Here is a 19,497-nt window from a genome sequence, read left to right on the forward strand (position 1 = left end):
TTGAGATGCATGAGTTCTTTATATATTTTAGAGATTAAGCCCTTATCAGATGTATGGTTTGCAAATATCTTCTCCCAATTGTTAGGTTGTCTTTTCGTTTTGTTGATGGTTTCCTTTGCTGTGCAGAAGCTTTTTAGTTTGATGTAGTCCCGTTTGTTTATTTTTTCTATTGTTTCTCTTGCCTGGTCAGATATGGTGCTTGAAAATATGTTGCTAAGACCGATGTCGAAGAGCGTACTGCCTGTGTTTTCTTCTAGAAGGTTCATAGTTTCAGGTCTTACATTCAAGTCTTTAATCCATTTGGAGTTAATTTTTGTGTATGGTGTAAGGTAAGGGTCTACTTTCATTTTTTTGCATGTGGCTATCCAGTTTTCCCAACACCATTTGTTGAAGAGACTTTCTTTTCTCCTTTTTATGTTCTTGGCTCCTTTGTCAAAGATTAGCTGTCCACAGATGTGTGGGTTTATTTCTGGGCTTTCGATTCTATTCCATTGATCTGTGTGTCTGTGTTTGTGCCAGTACCATGCTGTTTTGGTTACTATAGCTTTGTAGTATATTTTGAAATCAGGTAGTGTGATACCTCCAGCTTTATTCTTTTTTCTCAGGATTCCTTTAGCTATTCGGGGTCTTTTGTTGTTCCATATAAATTTTAGGATTCTTTGTTCTATTTCTGTGAAAAATGTTGTTGGAACTTTGATAGGGATTGCATTGAATCTATAGATTGCTTTAGGAAGTATGGACATCTTAACTATGTTAATTCTTCCAATCCAAGAGCATGGAATATCTTTCCATTTCTTTGTGTCTTCTTCAATTTCTTTCAGCAATGTTTTATAGTTTTCCGTGTACAGCTCTTTCACCTCTTTGGTTAAGTTTATTCCTAGGTATTTTATTCTTTTTGTTGCCATTGTAAATGGGATGGTATTCTTAATTTGTCTTTCTGCTACTTCGTTGTTAGTGTATAGAAATGCAACTGATTTTTGTATGTTGATTTTGTATCCTGCAACTTTACCATATTCGTTTATTACTTCTAAAAGTTTTCTGGTGGATTCTTTAGGGTTTTCTATATATAAAATCATGTCATCTGCAAATAGTGAGAGTTTCACTTCTTCCTTTCCAATTTGGATCCCTTTTATTTCTTTCTCTTGCCTGATTGCTCTGGCTAGGACTTCCAGTACTATGTTAAATAGGAGTGGTGACAGTGGGCATCCTTGTCTGGTTCCTGTTCTTAGAGGGATAGCTTTCAGTTTTTCACCATTGAGGATGATATTAGCTGTGGGTTTGTCATATATGGTCTTTATTATGTTGAGGTACTTTCCTTCTATACCCATTTTATTCAGAGTTTTTATCATAAATGGATGCTGTATCTTGTCAAATGCTTTCTCTTCATCTATTGAGATGAGCATTATCATCCTTATCTTTCATAATACCCATGAGTTATTTAACTCTAAGAAAACTCCATTTTATGGGCCGGCCCCGTGGCTTAGCGGTTAAGTGCGCGCGCTCTGCTGCTGGTGGCCCGGGTTCAGATCCCGGGCGCGCACCGACGCACCGCTTCTCCGGCCATGCTGAGGCCGCGTCCCACATACAGCAACTAGAAGGATGTGCAGCTATGACATACAACTATCTACTGGGGCTTTGGGGGAAACAATAAATAAATAAAAATTATAAAAAAAAAAAAGAAAACTCCATTTTACTGAATTTTTGTAATAACAAAGAAAACAAGTAGTTCAGTTCTCTTAGGCAAAATAGCTAGCTCACTCACTCACTCTCTCTCTCTCTCTGCCTCCACCCTTTCTCTCTTTTTAGTATTTTTATTTTGCACCCCAGGTGCAGAGAGCTGAGATGATCATACCCCTCTGTTAACAGGCCATTGTCATCACTGATGCATGCAATCTCTTCTCTTCTTTTTTCTTTCTCTTCTAGATACCCACGCCCATTTCCATCCCCCATAGCACCCACTCTCTATGTTTGATTTCTGTCCCTAAATATGCAAGTATCCTTATTTTTAGCGTGTGGTGTTATTTTATGCGTGCATGAGTTTTTGATTTATCTAAATCATGTTGTGCTCTAAATCTCATTCTTTTTCCAACTTTCCTCACTAGTTGTTGCTTTTGAAATTTATTTATATTGCTGTGAGTCAGGTAGTTGGTTGCTTCTTACCGCTGCAGAGAATTCTACATTTTATGTAACCCTTCCCCTAGGTACAGACACCTACGTTGCCCATTTTCACGCCTATGCTCCCCATTATCATAAACAATGTCAAGATGAGCATCTCTGAACATGTCCCCACTGCAGACCTGTGCAAGGGTCTCTCTGAAATCTACATACTACCAGGAGTGGGTCACTGGGTCTTAGGGAATATTTATACTTAATTTGTCTCAATACTGCCAGATAGTCTTCTGAAATGACTTGTTCCCTGTGTATCCACCCACATTTTTGCCAATTCTTGTTATTATCCACTTCCTAATTTTTGCTCTCCCAAGAGATGTGAAGTGGTATCTCATTGCTCTTTTAATTTATAATCCTATGATGACTAATGGTGCACCCATTTGCATAGTTCATGGTGTCTGTTTATCTGACATCAGTAGAATTTGAACATTTCTAACTTTTAAAAAAATTTATATCTATCGAATTGCCAGATTAACATTTGTGTTAATGAAATCCAAGGAAATATAGGAAATGAACCTAAATAGAAATGGAACTTTAGTGTGTGTTTTCTGGAAGTGTACCATTGTACCCCTGGAATATTAGTAGAATCCATTAGACATGCTTTAGGTCTGAGGCCAGTTTAATTCCACTAATATGCAGAGAGTACAATGCAGGTTATCACTTCTGACTAATCATCACTAATAAAGTGATGATAAATCCTAGGACCGGATTAAGCATCTTACATGCAAAGTGCCCAGTATAGGAATGATGTAATAAAACCTAATAATTAGCAATAAGTATCAAAGGAAAGGCTGCTTAAGAAAAATGTAAATCTTGTACCACAACCTTTCAGATAATAAGAGCAGAGGGGATATCATCCTGACCTCATTCAACCCAGAAGACTGTCTCTGCCAGTCTAACAACTCAAGGCAGTTTGTAAGGGATCCTGTGGCCCTCACTAATCTCTAACCGTCGTGTTAAGGATGTATTTCAAACACTTATAAAAAGTATAAGTTCACTTTAGTCAATATGATTTAAATAAGATGTACACAGAGATATGCATATAAGATATGCATATATGCGTTGTTAGAGGTAGCCCAAAAAATAAAAATAATCTAAACATTTATCAGCAAGAGAATAGCTAAATATATCATCATGCATTCATACTATGAATTGCTCTGCTGCCATTCAAAAAGAATTTGCCACTAGAAGATTTCTAAAACTTCAACTGAAAAAAGCAAATTGTAGAACAAAGTATGTGTGTGTGTGTGTGTATATTTATATATATATTATGATCTCATTTACATTTTTTAAATTAAACATGTATTTAAGGACAAATATTTATGTATATAAATTAATAGAGAAAAGTCTGGAGGACCCGTATGAAAACTGTTAACTTGTTAACTTCAGGTGAAGGGATAGAAATGTGAGGAAGGGACTGTGTGAAGGGGGATTCCTCCTAGCTATGAAAACTCCATAAATTACTGAAAGTCTAGGGAGAAGTGGAAAGGCCATTTAAGACCTTTAGATTCATGAAAACATTTAACTCTTTTTCACTAAATTTGTTCTTATAAGGAATATTTCTTTGGAAACTTCATGTTATTTCTTTGATTTTGTTCTCATTGATTATATTTATTTATAATTTACTTTTTTATTGTAAAATAGAGCACAGATACTGAAAGCTACAGAAACAATTATGTAGCTTAATGGGTTATTATAAGGTAAAGATCACTCATTCTCACCCCTACTCAAGTCAAGAAATATAATTTGGCCAGCTCACACCCCAGGAGCCTCTTCCTGTGCCCTGACTTAATCTCAGTCTTTGTTTATAGTTTTATCATCCAAAAGTAAATCTGTAGGCACTATAGCTTAGACTGGCCCATTTAAAAAATTTATTATGTCTTTTAAGTCTTTTTTAATGTCCAGGTTTCTCCTCCGTTCCTTTGTTTCCTTACAATTTGCCTGTTGAAGAACCTGAAGCCTTTGATCTGCTGTTTCTCCGCAGTCTGGATTTTGCTGATTGCATAGTCATGATGTAGTTCAACATGTTCCTCTGGCTTTTGTATCTTTTGCAACTTTCATTGCAGTTGTCTTCCTTGAAGTTTAAATATAATCAAACCCAGATGGAACCCATCAATTGTCCTTATGTCTTTTTAAAATGATGATTCTTTACAAAGTAAAAGAAACAAGTCTCAGGGAATTCAAAGGAGTATGTTAAAACTGTATGATGTTTTATAGATCTGTTTATAGATCTGGTTTTTAGCGAATAACAAAAGCTTTCTCATTACAAAAAAAAGAATCAGGAAAATAAGCTTATAGAGTCAGATAGGAGATTTGCTGTCCTATTTTATCTCCCTAATTACAGATAGCATTCCAAGAATGCTGAGAGAAAAGAGAATTGTTAAATCTGCAGCATGGTCCAGCCCCAAATTTGAGTTTGCTCATATGGCTATAGATGCCCCAAGATAACATCCAGAGGAAAGACATGTACCGAATTCAAAGGCAGTCCCTTCATTCCACCACCTCCTCCTGGTGATAAGAAAAGGGACTTTTTACTTTTAATGAAATGATTAAAATATGAGGCCACTTAAAACTTTCCTTACCCACCGTCTTTGAAACGTCATGTTGTAAAATTATCATCATGATTGTACTGAGATAAACCAAGCCCTAAAGGAGTGACAGGTTTAGTAATTCTGTCTAAGCTGCGCGAGATCAAAGAGAGACAGGAAGGAAAAAAAACCCCAGTCATTTAGAAATGAGGTAGGAAAGTGCTCCACGACAGATTCTGGAAACCATCTTTGCTCTGGCTTTCTACTGGACTGAACTTTCCTCGCTGCCATTTATTGCTTTTTGATTTGCCCTTAGGTGGATCCAAAACAGTTGCTGGAAGATGGAATAAGGAAGGAGCTAGTTAAACGTGTTGCTTTTGCTCTTCATAGGGGATTGATCTTCAACCCTAGAGCCAAGGTACCAAATGACCAAAATGGGTCTCTCCTTTCTCTTTACTCAGCTTGCAAAATGGACTAGAACATCATCTTTAACTATTACGAGCAAGACCTTTCCTCCTATCTAACGTTTATCTAATATATGATATTCAGTACACTCAACCGATGTGCTTTTTGAGCCTACATTAAATTCATTCATATCATAAGAAAATACTTTTTAAAACCAGTCCTTCTTTCCTTCACCTGTTGATCCCCAAGTTTAAGAATTGAACTCATGTTTATGATTCAGAGTTACTTCTTATAGTTAAAAGAATTGGTTAACCCTAAAGCAAATAGGAACTATCAAGGCTGTAATTTCTTATTTTGCTTGATCTGTTAGGGAATATGGTCATTTTTCTCAGTAGAAAAAAAAAATAGACCTGAAATTTATACCTTTCACCTCAATAAATTAAATTTAAAATATTTTAAGTGTTTTAAGATTAGATATATTCATCAAATGATGTGAAAGAAATCGTGGACATTCATTTTTGTATTGTTTCATCTGAGGCTTCCTTCCCAAATGAATGTAATCTATTCTTTGCTGAATGTCTGACATAGTTATCACTCATCCTAGAAGAGGTAGGAAATGCGTATTTCGAGAGCTGTCTTAAACCATCACTGTGGTCTCTCAGTTGGGGTACCATTTAAAGTCTGATGTAGATATTACTGGTTGACAATCTACTCCAACATAATAGATTTATGTTTCCCCTTTTGCACAGCCGAGTGAATTGATGCCCAAGTTGAAAGAGTTGGGAGCTACCATGGATGGATTCCATCGTTCTTTTGAATACATACAGGACTATGTCAACATTTATGGTCTAAAGATTTGGCAGGAAGAAGTATCTCGTATTATTAATTACAATGTGGAACAAGAGTGTAATAACTTCTTGAGAACAAAGGTATCTAAAGAAATTTTAAAATTCTTGGCTATATTTATTATTTCTGGTGTTTAAAATACATGCCCCAAACCTCAGAAATGCCAACAAGAAAGCTTATTTAAATAGTTACTACAAATCAGTAAGCACTGGATAGTCACAGATACCTTTGGAGTCCCTCCAGGAGCCATGAGGGTTGCAGAAAAGTTGATATGGCACCTGACCTCTGGGAGCGTACTGTCCTAAGGAGAAAGCAGATGTAATTAAATGGCGACAGAATGAAGCTGTGTGTTCTCATTGTTATAATTCAAGTGATCAAGAGTTCAGAAGACTTAGTAGGAGTCCAGCTGGGCTTGATCAGATTATAAGAGTGGAATTGCTAGATCTTATGGTAATTCTGTGTTTAACTTATTGATGAACCACCAAACTGTTTTCTACAGTGCCTGTACAATTTTTCATTCCCCTAGCAGTGTCTGAGGGTTCTAATTTCTCCACATCCTCACCAACACTTGTTTTCCTTTTTTTTTTTTTGGTAAATTATAGCCATCCTAGTGGGTGTGAAATGGGACCTCATTGTGGTTTTGGTTTGTATTTCCCTAATAATTGATGATATTGAGCATCTTTCCATGTGCTTATTAACCATTTGTAAATCTTCTTTGGGGAAATGTCTACTCATGTCCTTTGCCTATTTTTTAATTGGGTTGTTTGAGCACCAAATTCTTAAGTGTCACAGCTGAGAAGTTTGACTTTAGTCAACAGTTAACAAGGAGCCACTCTGTAAGTTTTTAATTAGGGAACTGACATGATTCAGGTGACATTTTTGAAAGATTAAGTATCTTCCAGCCTTATGATATTTTGGATTTTCATAGTTACATTGATACATGTTAACTTATAAGACAAAAAGCCAGAAATTCCTGTCTCTTCTTGTCATTTCTCTTCAGTCACTTCACTTTTTCACAGATTTTTTTTTTTTTATAAATGTTATATGTGGCATTTCTGGAAAGCTATTAATGTAGTTTTAAAAGTTTCCTCTTCAAAACAAAGGAGCATTTATTGTCACTATTCATGCAACATTATCTTTGTAAAACTATGTGGAAAAAGGATAACTAGGTTACCTTATCAAAGATGTACTAAATATTTATTGTTTTGTTTTGTTTTTCTAGATTCAAGACTGGCAAAGTATGTACCAGTCCACTCACATTCCAATACCAAAGTTTACCCCTGTGGACGAATCTGTAACATTCATTGGTCGACTCTGCAGAGAAATCTTGCGGATCACAGACCCAAAGTAGGTGTATCTGAATTCCACTGAGCCTTGAACACTGTGGACATTAGACGTCTCTAAACATATGTTGCATATATCCAGATCACACCCTTGTTCCAGCCACAGTTAGATGCTTTCTAATGGGTTTATTAAATTTACTTTTTTTGAGACTGCATATTTTCCTCAGTGGGCCTCAGGAGACCCCAGTCCAAAGAAATGTAGATTAAAACAACCATCAGGTCTCATTGGCCACCTTCAGGTCTGTGCTTCTCTTGCTTTCCAACTAACATTCTACTCACTTGGGCCTGGGGACTCCCCGATATATTAAAACTTTTGATTTACAAATGGCTCATCTGTACCTGTGTAACTGTGCATACTCTCCCATTCCAGTCCTGGGTCTTGTACTCACCAGCCCATATCCTGACCTATTAAGATTATCTCCTTGTGTCTTAGCCCCACACCCAAGCACTTTTGATAGTAAGAACTAACTTTTATTGAGCACTTACCTTGTGTGCTCTTCTCAGCATTACACACATTTCTTCATTTACTTATTACAACCATCTTATAAGGTAAGATTCTGTCTTCTGGGCCAGCCCCGTGACTTAGCAGTTGGGTGTGCGCGCTCCGCTGCTGGTGGCCCAGGTTCGGATCCCCGGGCGCACACCGACGCGCCGCTTCTCCGGCCATGCTGAGGCCGCGTCCCACATACAGCAACTAGAAGGATGTGCAGCTATGACATACAACTATCTACTGGGGCTTTGGGGGAGAAAATAAGTTAAAGAAAAAAAAAAAAAGATTCTATCTTCTTCCCATTTTAAAGATGAAGTAACTGAGGCATGGAAAAGCTAGGTCTCTTGCCCAAGATCACCAAGTTAAGAAATGGTGGACCCAGAATACACACCAGACCCTCTGACTCTGGAGCCTAACTCTTCACTGTGCCATTCAAGGGTAGACTACATAGCTTCACGTGCAGTGAATCACAGTTTATATATGGTCACGTGGGCAAAAATCTTGTATAATCGAAGCTGCCCCTGAGACTGTTTTGGGTGGGCTCCAAGGTAGAGACACTGCATGCTGCCTCTCTCAGTAAGTCCAACTGAGCCAATTTTTTTCCTTTTTGTTGTTAAGCCTCCAGTGAAGCAGTTGGTACTAAGACCCGCTGAGGGACGAGAAGGTTCATGTCTTCCATCTCATGTTTACCCCTGGGCACATGCCCACTGAGTGGAATGATTGGTGGAATTACCCAGGAAAAGATGATTTCTTTGCTTTCTCTATCCAGCTGTGTATGCCTAGTTAAATTTGTGTGAGTTAAATGTCCTCATGACATGGCTCCGTTGTCCTGCCTTCAAATTCAGGCTTATTTTGTCTCTCAAAACTTATGAAACTTGACAACCTATATGTAAACTTCTTCCAAAAATTCCAGCAGGAATGAGTTTTGTCTATGACTCACTAGCCAAAAAGAGTAAATGATCAAGAATGTTTTGTAACTCCTCCTTTCTTGGTACCCCTGGGTTGGTCACTGAAGCCCTTCTAGAGAACTGTCCACCTAGTGCTATGTTAACAGTTGTGGAAAGGATTAAGCATGGGATCTCCATGTCATGTATTGACTTCATTGTCAAACCGAGAGCCTGCTGAGTGGCACATTCACAGTGCCAGCACTGGGTGATGCAAGCAGGACACTTGGAACCTGAGAGTAGAATGCAGTTCTGGAAACCATCTTGTTCTTCCCATTTACTTCTAAACTTAAACCTCCCTCGCCCTGAACCTCTTTTAACTTCCTTCCAAGCCTCATTTCAGTAAAGATATTTGCTGGTTCTTAGAACTGGGGGCATATCGTCTGTGGAACTTACTGAAATTGTGGGGGCTAGGCTTCCATCCCAGACCTACCCAGTCAAACTCTCCAGGAGTGGGATCAGGTGTCTTTTTGTAACACGCTCTACCAGTGTTTTAAGGTCCCTACACCAACATTTGGTAGCCATTAAAATGGTGGTTAAGGGGATGGTGTTGGAATTGGCCCATCTAAGCTTCATTTATCTCATGTGTAAAATGAGGGTCAAACAGCTTGTCTATCACGGAGCTGCGATGAGGGTGAAAAGGTAGCTCACAGAAAGGGCTTAGCACAGGACGTGACACATTAGGAGTTATTATCATTGCCATCATCATACTCCTGAGTCTAAAAGGAGTCGTTGGTTAATGACCATGAATTGGGAGGAAAGAGGAAATGGCTTGTCATCATAGTCTCAAATGTTAGGGCATGAAGATTCAAAGTTCCTTTCTTACCAATGGAAGTGACACAAGACTCTATTTTGTCTCCAGTCTCTGGAAATTCAGAGAAAGACCTGCAGAGAGCCAACCTGGGCTCTAAAGTCCTCCAGCCTGACAACCGAATCTAACCTTGTCCTCTCGACTTGACTCCAAACAACAGCCCAACTCAGTGGAAATGAATTAGTCAAACCAGTGATGTACCACAGGGCCGGGAAAGGTGATTTAAATGAATTTTACCTTCCTGGCCCATTGGGCATTCACCATGAGATATATTGGGTGCCTAGACACAGAGGTTATTACATACAAATCATGTAACTATTGTTCTTCATATCTAGTGCCCCAAATCCTGTTGCATCCCGCATCTCTTTAGGATGAATTCTGAGCTGCTTTTGGGTTTTGAGTCTGTTTTGTTTTTATTTTAGAATGACGTGTCACATTGACCAGCTGAACACTTGGTATGATATGAAAACTCATCAAGAAGTGACCAGCAGCCGCCTCTTCTCAGAAATCCAGACCACCTTGGGGACCTTCGGTCTGAATGGGTTAGACAGGCTTCTGTGCTTCATGATTGTCAAAGAGTTACAGGTGAGCCTTTTGGCTTTCATGCAGGTTTCCTGCTAGCCTTGGAGAGATGAGAGGAGATCATTTAACTTTTCTTTCATGCTTTCCTGTCCTGACATCAGGCATATATATATGATTCCTGTTAGGTAGATAAGAACTGAAAATAAACCAGAATTTCTTTGGCCAGCATGGTATTTTTATGAGTTGACTGTTTTTGTGAGTTTCATCCTGGGAAGATAAGACTCTTTGAAACCAGTAACTCCTTCCAGCAGGGATGTTTCTAATAGGAACAGGAAGTTGCTTCTTCCCTGTCATCCTATTTATAGCGTTGTGTGATTTAGGCCAGTCTGTGTTCTACATAGCATTTTAGTTAACTGGAGTATTTATTCATTTTATTCATTAAGTTTGGTTCTTTGATCATGCTTTCTTGTTTTAGAATTTCCTCAGCATGTTTCAGAAAATTATCCTGAGAGACAGAACTGTGCAGGATACTTTAAAAACCCTCATGAATGCTGTCAGCCCTCTAAAAAGTATTGTAGGTAAGTGTTCTGAAACTAGCCTGAGGTGGAGATAACAGTGTAGCCTTTCCAAATTTATTAAATAGAAAATTGTATTTTACCCTTTCAGCAAATTCGAATAAAATTTATTTTTCTGCCATTGCCAAGACACAGAAGATTTGGACGGCTTATTTGGAGGCTATAATGAAGGTATGTTGTGGGAGAAAGGGTGATAATTAATACTATATTTTTTTAATTATTATTTTCCAGTAACTTTTTGACCCAAAGAAAACCAATCTTCTTTCTTTTGACATCAAAACAAATATACAACACTTAAATTTATCATTATTTCTTTTTTTTTTTTTTGAGGGAGATTGGACCTGTGCTACCATCTGTTGCCAATCTTCCTCTCTTTTTTTTTTTTTTTCTTTTTTCTCCCCAAAGCCTCAGTACATAGTTGTGTATCATAGTTGTAGAGTTGTAGCCCTTCTCTGTGGGACACGGCCTCCGCATGGCTTGATGAGCGGTGAGTAGGTCTGCGCCCAGGATCCGAACTGGCGAACCTCGGGCCGCTGAAGTAGAGTGTGCAAACTTAACTGCTACGCCACCGGACGGCCCCTATCATTTCTAAATTCATGTGCTCTTTATCTTCCTTTCTTGGGCTGTTCTTGACTTTGCTTTTCTTTGGCCTATTGTTTTCCTTCTGCTGAAAACAACTGTTTCTTTTTGAAATGCCTTTTGGCAAGAGGTGCTTTCATACAAGGAAATGGAAATCTTCCTCCCTCAGTAATACTCCGTCCTCACATAACAGGTTTATTTAATGAACTGCTCTATCAGTTTACAGCCCTAATCTGCTCCGGGAGCTGTTAGAACAGGACATTTGTGTCTCTCCCCTCCTGTGTCTGCATAAATGTTAGAAAGCCGGGTTCTTTGGGGCATAAATTATCCTTACACTGTGAGTAAAACATTGCGTCTTTGGAAATGAGTAAGAAAGTGAAATGAGGAGATTAATTTGCTGGATGGAAATCTACTTATTGTCGAATCCGCTCATCTGCTTTCCTGCCTTTACACCTTGGCACTGGCTCCCAGGACCCTCTGAATCCTCTGTGCATCCTTCTCTCATCACTTGATGATCCAAGACATTGGACAATCCTTTCTCGAACGCCTGTTATGTACAGAGCATTGTCAGTTGTTGGGTGACACAGAGTTAAAGGAAACACTGCCTGTCTCCTCAGGCAGCCTGCTTACAGTCTAGTAGATTTCTTGGTGGAAACTGATTCATGCTTAAAGTATCACATACTGTAGGAAAAGTGTAGACTGTTCCGGGAATTTGGAAGAGTTCCATTCTCTCGTTCCCAATTGTATAAGTTGAGACAGTGCTTATTGGTGTCTCAGCCAAATTCACAATCTATTTCCTATAATTTCATTTAATTTTTGTTTCTGTTGTTGTTGTTTGTTTTTAATTTGGAAACTTGGAAGAGGTGACAGAAGGAGCTTTTGGCCCTGCCAGGTGTCCTCCTGTTCTGTAGGTCTGACATTCCCTTAGCCAAGAGATGTTCAGATATTGAGAGCTTCTCAGGCCAAGTTGCTCGAAAACCTTATAGGAGGAGTGAAGAATTACCTGAGGTTGGACGGGCCTGAGTCTCACCTCTGTGGGAGGCCGAGGGAGATCACAGGGATCCTTGGAAGAGGCTTGGAGGTTTTTCCCTTGGTTGCCAGATGGTTCGCAGCCCAGTGGCTATTACAGACCGCTGTTGGTTGTAATTGCTGGTAACTCAGTAGGAGCCACGTATTGTGTCTAAGTCAGTGGTCTTTCCCTGAGGACCTCAAGGATAAATTTGTCTTTTTGTCTTGAATTAGGGAAGTTGCGGTCTCTAACGCGGTGCTAACAATCTGGAGCAGCGGTGGAAATGTTCTGCGCTGTTCAGTAGTCACAGTAGCCACTAGTCATATGTAGCTGTTGAGCACTTGAAATGAGGCTTGTGGGACTGAGGAACTGAGTTTTTAATTTTATTTCATTTTAATCAGTTTAAATTTAAATAGCCACAAGTAGCTAGTGGCTGCTGTGTTGGTCACTGCAAGTCTAGAGAAATCACAGAGAAAGAGTGATAATTCAGAGATCTCTAAATAGGCGAATAAATAGGCAGAATGAGCTTATCACCTCCCAGGCTCCTTAGCCTCTCCAGAATCTTACTAAATGCTTGTAATAAGGGAGCACCAAAAAGAGAAAATGTTGGTCACCAAGATTCCCTATGCTTTCAATAAGAACAAGTTATGTTAAACTGCCTTTATTTCTGTTTCCATTTCTAGATTGGTATTTTCAAGGGAATCCTTGACTTAGAGTATCTAGAATTAAAGCAAAGAATGGGCCAATACAACATTGGAGGGTCATTTTTGAGTGGCCTGAGAGAACCCATTATTTCCTTGGCCTTGCTCTATTCTAATTTTTAAATAATAATAATTTTCTATTAATAAAACATTTCTTGCTTATTAATAGCATTTTTTGGATTAACTTTTATTTTCTTCATATAAGTAGAATAATAGTCTAGTAAGAATCATGGTTGAAAGTGATACATTTGAGGTCATTTAACACTTTTACCTGTTAAAAGCTCCATTTGTCTAAATGATAACTTTTCTTTGCTCTTAGAAAAGGCCACTCTCTTTTCCTTAACTTTTCTCTGCTCCCAACAGCTCAGAGGAAGTGTGTTCCTTCCACTTTCTTGTGGCTGGACTTATGAAACAGCCTTCCCTCCTCTTCCTCCTCTCCTCCTTGCTCATCTTTTAGGGATAGCTTTCTGAGAAGAGAAAAGAAGTTTATTGGCACGAAAAGTTAGAGTATACTGTTGACTTATGATGCCGCAAGTTTATGGGAGCAAGCTGAACTCTCTGTCAAACCTGACCCAAAGACAGTTTCCTGTCACCTCTCAGTCATCGTTGAGATCTCCAGATATTGCTAATGCTTGTCGCTACTTGGAAATCACAGTAGTTGATCCACCATGTTAATATAACTCTATATCACAAATCAGTTCTTTAAATAGTTTGATAATTATATTTTGTTACAGTTGGCTTCCATTGTTATCCTATATGTTTTATTGTGTACACATGAAAGAATTATTCTGAAACAGTGTCCATAGGCTTCACCAGATTCCCAAAGGGGTCCAGAGTATAAAAACAAGGATAAGAATCCCTGGATTAGGGTTTAGCATTGTTAGAGGGGCTTTCTTGGTAGATTTTATGTAGATTTTTTTTTTTAACCAGATTATTACATGATCTGTATTCCTGAATGGCTAGACTTATATTCACCAAATTTTAGAATATTAGAGTGAAATGGCATCCTTAGGACTTGAGAAAGTTCAGTTTAGGGCAAATAAAGGAAGTAGGGCTTCTCATAGCAGTTACTAAACTTGGAAATCTTATTTCAAAAGATCAAAAATAGAACTTCTAAAAACACACCTTTGGGGCCGGCCCGGTGGTGTAGTGGTTAAATTCGTGCGCTCTGCTTCGGTGGCCCAGTGTTCATGGGTTCAGATCCTGGGCGCGGACCTACACAGCGCTCATCAAGCCATGCTGTGGCAGAGTCCCGTATACAAAGTAGAGGAAGATTGGCACAGATGTTAGCTCAGGGACCATCTTCCTCACCAAAAAAAAAAAAAAAAAAATGCACCTTTAATACACAAACAACTGAACATTAATGGATCACTTTGTAAAACATTAGACTTTGGAGATACTTTGAGGTTGGCATACAGGAGTCTGGGCAGACATTCCTTGAAGGGTCTCTTGTCCAGCAGGGATCATGCTGCTCTTTGCCATGGAGCCAGTCCAAGAAATCCTGACATTTTTCTGTAGAATGCTGTGACACTCTAGTGAAAGATTATCATCTGGGTGTTTGCCTCCTGACTGTCACTTTGAAATGCTTACGTGTTCTACCTGTTCTTGCTCCTGCTTGTTCACAGGTTGGGCAGATGCAGATTCTGAGACAACAGATTGCCAATGAATTAAATTATTCTTGTCGGTTTGACTCCAAACATCTGGCAGCTGCTCTGGAGAATCTCAATAAGTAAGTGCCAGTGTTTGAAACAGCATCTATGGGCCTGGATTGTTCATCATCAGTTAGCACCCCAGTTTCTTCAATACCTACTCTTTTAGGTTCTTTTTGGGTAAGAAGCCTCTCTGAATTTGTAGGCTTCCTTTCCATGGATAATCAAACCTGTCTTCAAAAGCCTCTTTTCTCAGTATGGTCCCTTGGGGTGTGTACGTGTGTGTGGGTGTGTGTGTCTGTCTCTCTTTTTGATTGCTTCATTTGTTCAGCCAACATATATTGATCTCTTAATGCACACAACTGCGCTAGGTACTTGCACAGATTGAGAAATCAGTTATTACCAAAATCCACACCTGGCTTTCCACAGGACTGAGTCAGTCATCATCCTGAGAGCAGTTGGAAATGTGTTAATCACTAGGAGAGGCTGTGGGCACGCGTCCCGGAGTGCAGTCATATCCTCTACCTCGCCAGCAACGTGCTGTCATTTCGAGCTTTCCACTTAAAGAGAAATATTCCATGCTTCTTGGTCACTAAATCAGTGCCTATGACAAAGTAGATATTGAAAACAGTTCAGTCCATTCAGAAACATTTGAATGGTGAAAGCATTTGCTTTAGGTTAACTCCAAAAGAGAAAGTAATTCAAGTTAAATTTCCGCTTATAACCAATCACAGGCATGGAAATTGAGAATTAGAAGGATCAAGCTCTCATTTTACAGATGAGGAAACTGAGGCCCTGAAGGTCACATCATAACCTGTATTAACTGTTTTGTTTTGTTTTTCTTCATTTAGGGCTCTCCTAGCAGATATCGAAGCCCACTATCAGGATCCTTCACTTCCTTACCCCAAAGAAGATAACACGCTCTTATATGAAATCACAGCCTACCTGGAGGCAGCTGGTATTCACAACCCACTGAATAAGGTTAATGATTAAAATATTGGGAGATGGTGGTGTCAAAGGTGATTTGGCTCAGGTAGCAGATGACCGTGCTGAGGTAGTGGGAGACCCTGGGTTCTGGTCCCAGAGCCTCCATTCTCTCAAGTCCCCACCCTGTCTGAACTCCACTCTCTCACGTGTTATATGAGGATGATCACACCTTCCCTGCCAGTCTTGGGCCTGCGGGAATCAAGTGATACAACTTGATTTGTAACATTTGCCAGATGTTAGCTGAGAGCAAATCTTCCTCAGCAAAAAAAAAAAAAAGTGAGACGTGCTCTATCTGTAAGAAAGTATTTTAAGGTTTGTCTGGGGTTTGATATTTGAACAGCAACAACATGGTGGCATTGATCCTTCTTGGCCGAAGAGGCTTCCCTCCGTAATCACAGTCATAATGTGGGGCTACAGACATTTTTTGGTAATTCTGAGCATGAGAACTGAAAGGTTTCTCATCACTTGGTGCCAGATCTCATTTGGTGGCAGAACCTGTCCTGAGCTGACGTAAGGCTGTTTATACTCATTATTCGTCCTCCTTACTGTGAATATTCATGTTTGATGCAGAAATACAGGTGACTGCTTATAGGATGTTACCCTAGACCCTCTATTTCCTTTCTAAAATCTGTAGAATGTGAAATTCTGAAATCTATATGATCCCCTGGGTTTTGGATAAACCTAAACAGCAGTAAATAAAAACCTAAATAAATAAAAACCTAGTAACATTTTCTGAGTACTTGTACTTGCCGGGCACTGTGTTAACCCAACCACGGGTGATCGCACTTAATCCCACAGCAGCCCTATGCAATGTGCCATTGTTGGGTGAGGAACCCGAGGCTCAGAGATTGATAACTCTCCTGGGTCCACACCAGCGAGCACTGGAGCCAGGCGGTCTGACCAGAGCTGGGCTCCTGGCCGGAATGCTGCCCTGCCTCCGGGAATCAAATCGGGCCGCGGGGAGGAGGGAGATGGCTGGTGTGCCCTGACTGTGCTTTCTGCATGTGAACGGAGAGGCAGACTGCTCTGGGACATTGCCCAGGGGAAAGCAAATGACAAATGAGACATCTGCTTGCTCTCTGCTTATGTACTACCGTTCACTTCCGCCTGGGTCTTTCCTTCTTTCTTTCTGCCTCTTTCTCTTTCCCTCCCTCCCTCCCTCTGCCCTTCCCTCCAGCTTGGCATTGACTGCTGTGTGTTGCTCCCCCCCCCCCCATTCTTGCTCCTCATGCTGTCTCTCCCTCCCTTTGTTAATGACATTAAGAAGATTCAGGGGAAAAGTCCCTGCTAATCGTAAGGCAAAATTGTTCCCTTCCCTGCAGGGCTAATTGTTATATAGGTATTTATGTTTAGCAGGGGTCAGTGCTGTTTAAATAAAACTCTGAAGGCAGCAAATTAATGGAGCCATCTTAGTTTTAGGAAGTCTCAAGAGCAAATTGAAATAAAATGGAAGTTTTCCATTCGAAAATGTGTTCTGCGTTATTGTACAGTGGGAAGAAACCATCGATTTTTCTTACCTTTCTCTTTCCAGATATACATAACGACAAAGCGCCTACCCTACTTCCCAGTTGTCAACTTTCTGTTTTTGATCGCCCAGTTGCCGAAACTTCAGTACAACAAAAACCTAGGTACAGTATGACACTTATTCTTTGCAATAAGTAACAATAGTAAAAGATTAATATGTATCCCAACTGCTCTTTGTATAGAATGCTGTGTCACATACAAGATCTTTTCTTAGTTAAATGCACGTACAAGATCTTTTCTTAGTTAAATGCATGTTTATAAAATCCATGTCTTGGGCCTCTGAAATATGATGACCCTTCATGAAATGCAGACAGTGGATTTAATATCAACCAAGTATAGTCCACTGGTTTAATTTTAACAGGTAATTATCCAACTTGTAAAATGTGTTGGGACCTTTGTTTCTCTCCTTTCTTTAATGTTTAGGCAGCTGATTATGGTGTGAAAGAAATTTCTTTTGGTTAATGTCCTGTTCTTTCAACAAGCGTCACGTGCCTACTGTGTATCTGGACCTGCAGTATGAAGAGTAACAATACAGTTAAGGAGAGAGTCTAATACAGGAATACCTAGTACTTTAAGATGTGTATGATTACACGTGAAAATATTCGGTACAAAAAATAGATATCAAAGGCTTTCAGTATTTTTTCTTGTCCAGGAATATAACCCTAATTTTTTTGTCATTGACCACTTTATCTTAAACATTTATATAATCACCTTTCTAATAAAGGCCTGAGCACTTCCTCTGTCTCTAAACTTTGTATCCAACTATGTAGAGTTTTTTAAAATCCCCTATAGAGTGTAATTTACTTTAAAAATATGATAACAGCATTTCTGTAAATGTAACCATGTTATTTTTTAACCAGTGATTCCAAAATGTCTTTCTTCCTTGAAGTATTTCCCTTCCTATTTCATAAGCTTTTTTAGGGTAAAGATGAAGTCTCTTTTAGGTTTTTATTCTCTCATTCAAAAATGTTTCTTGGGGGCCAGCCCGGTGGCTTAGCGGTTAAGTGCATGCGCTCCGCTGCTGGCGGCTGGGGTTCGGATCCCGGGCGCGCACCGGCGCACCGCTTATCTGGCCATGCTGAGGCCACGTCCCACATACAGCAACTAGAAGGATGTGCAGCTATGACATACAACTATCTACTGGGGCTTTGGGGGAAAAATAAATAAATAAAATTAAAAAAAAAAAAAAAAATGTTTCTTGATTGGGGCTGGCCCGGTGGTACAAGCGGTTAAGTGTGCGCACTCCGCTGCGGCGGCCCGGGGTTCGCCGGTTCGGATCCCGGGCGCGCACTGATGCACTGCTTGTCAGGCCATGCTGTGGCGGCGTCCCATATAAAGTGCAAGAAGATGGGCACAGATGTTAGCCCAGGGCCAGTCTTCCTCAGCAAAAAAAGAGGAGGATTGGCAGATGTTAGCTCAGGGCCGATCTGCCTCACAAAAAAAAAAAAAAGTTTCTTGATTCCAAACACAGCTTCCATAACAGTACCTGTTACTGCCGCAGAATGCAGAGCATGGTGGCACCCAAAAGATGCTTACTGTAGGAGGGAGGGAACAAATGTATGTTTGGATTCTAGCTTTACCACTTATCACCAGTGTGACTTTGGCCAAGTTACTTAAGGTCTCGGGCCTATGAGATTTTTAAAATACCTAATACAGTCCTTAGCGCAGAACAAGTACTCACCTGATGCTAAATCCTTTTCTGTATTTTGGTCAAAATCCATTTAAAGGACCATCCCAAGATTGATTTAAGTGTTTATCTCAAGATTCAGAGATTCATGTTCTCCCTGTGTTGTCCCTGTGTTATTCCTAAATAAGAATATATGATTCTTTTTTTGTGTGTGAGGAAGATCAGCCCTGAGCTAACATCCATGCCAATCCACCTCTTTTTGCTGAGGAAGACCGGCCCTGAGCTAACATCTATTGCCAGTCCTCCTCCTTTTTTTCCCTTTTTCTCCCCAAAGCCCCAGTAGATAGTTGTATGTCATAGTTGCACATCCTTCTAGTTGCTGTATGTGGGACGTGGCCTCAGCATGGCCAGACAAGCGGTGCACTGGTGCGTGCCCGGGATCTGAACCCGGGCCGCCAGTAGCGGAGCGTGTGCTCTTAACCACTAAGCCATGGGGCCGGCCCCTATATGATTCTTTATAATGATGAATTATCAGGGCATGAAGATATCTTGCCTTCATTAAAGACTATTTGTTCACTGGTCTCATTCTTAGGTAATATTTCTTTCATTGTACACATGGGTCAAGTCTGGTACCTCAATCATACAACTGCTTATGGGAAGCGTGTCATTTATGCCATGGAAATCCCAGATCTTTAAAGAAAACAAAACCTTTAAGTGTTCTGGAAGTGCATCTGTACCTGACTACAGTTCTCTTTGTGAATTAGACTGATGTGTTAGCGCAGGAATCA

The 19,497-nt window shown here is 39.8% G+C and overlaps 1 protein-coding gene across 3 annotated transcripts in view; it reads left to right on the forward strand.

Moving 5' to 3' along the window:
* Window positions 1–19,497, forward strand: part of WASHC5 (WASH complex subunit 5) — a 64,495-nt gene that overhangs the window by 36,591 nt on the left and 8,407 nt on the right. For all 3 annotated transcript variants that reach the window (XM_087447463.1, XM_087447464.1, XM_004431074.2), the window contains 9 exons: window positions 5,014–5,115; window positions 5,852–6,031; window positions 7,171–7,295; window positions 9,959–10,121; window positions 10,534–10,636; window positions 10,725–10,804; window positions 14,548–14,651; window positions 15,423–15,552; window positions 17,090–17,186. In XM_087447463.1, coding sequence (XP_087303589.1) covers window positions 5,014–5,115; window positions 5,852–6,031; window positions 7,171–7,295; window positions 9,959–10,121; window positions 10,534–10,636; window positions 10,725–10,804; window positions 14,548–14,651; window positions 15,423–15,552; window positions 17,090–17,186 — 1,084 coding nt within the window. The remainder of the gene's footprint in view (window positions 1–5,013; window positions 5,116–5,851; window positions 6,032–7,170; window positions 7,296–9,958; window positions 10,122–10,533; window positions 10,637–10,724; window positions 10,805–14,547; window positions 14,652–15,422; window positions 15,553–17,089; window positions 17,187–19,497) is intronic.

This window comes from Ceratotherium simum, chromosome 23 (assembly GCF_057802395.1).
Source record: "Ceratotherium simum simum isolate JZ-2026a chromosome 23, ASM5780239v1, whole genome shotgun sequence".
Classification (NCBI taxonomy): domain Eukaryota; kingdom Metazoa; phylum Chordata; class Mammalia; order Perissodactyla; family Rhinocerotidae; genus Ceratotherium; species Ceratotherium simum.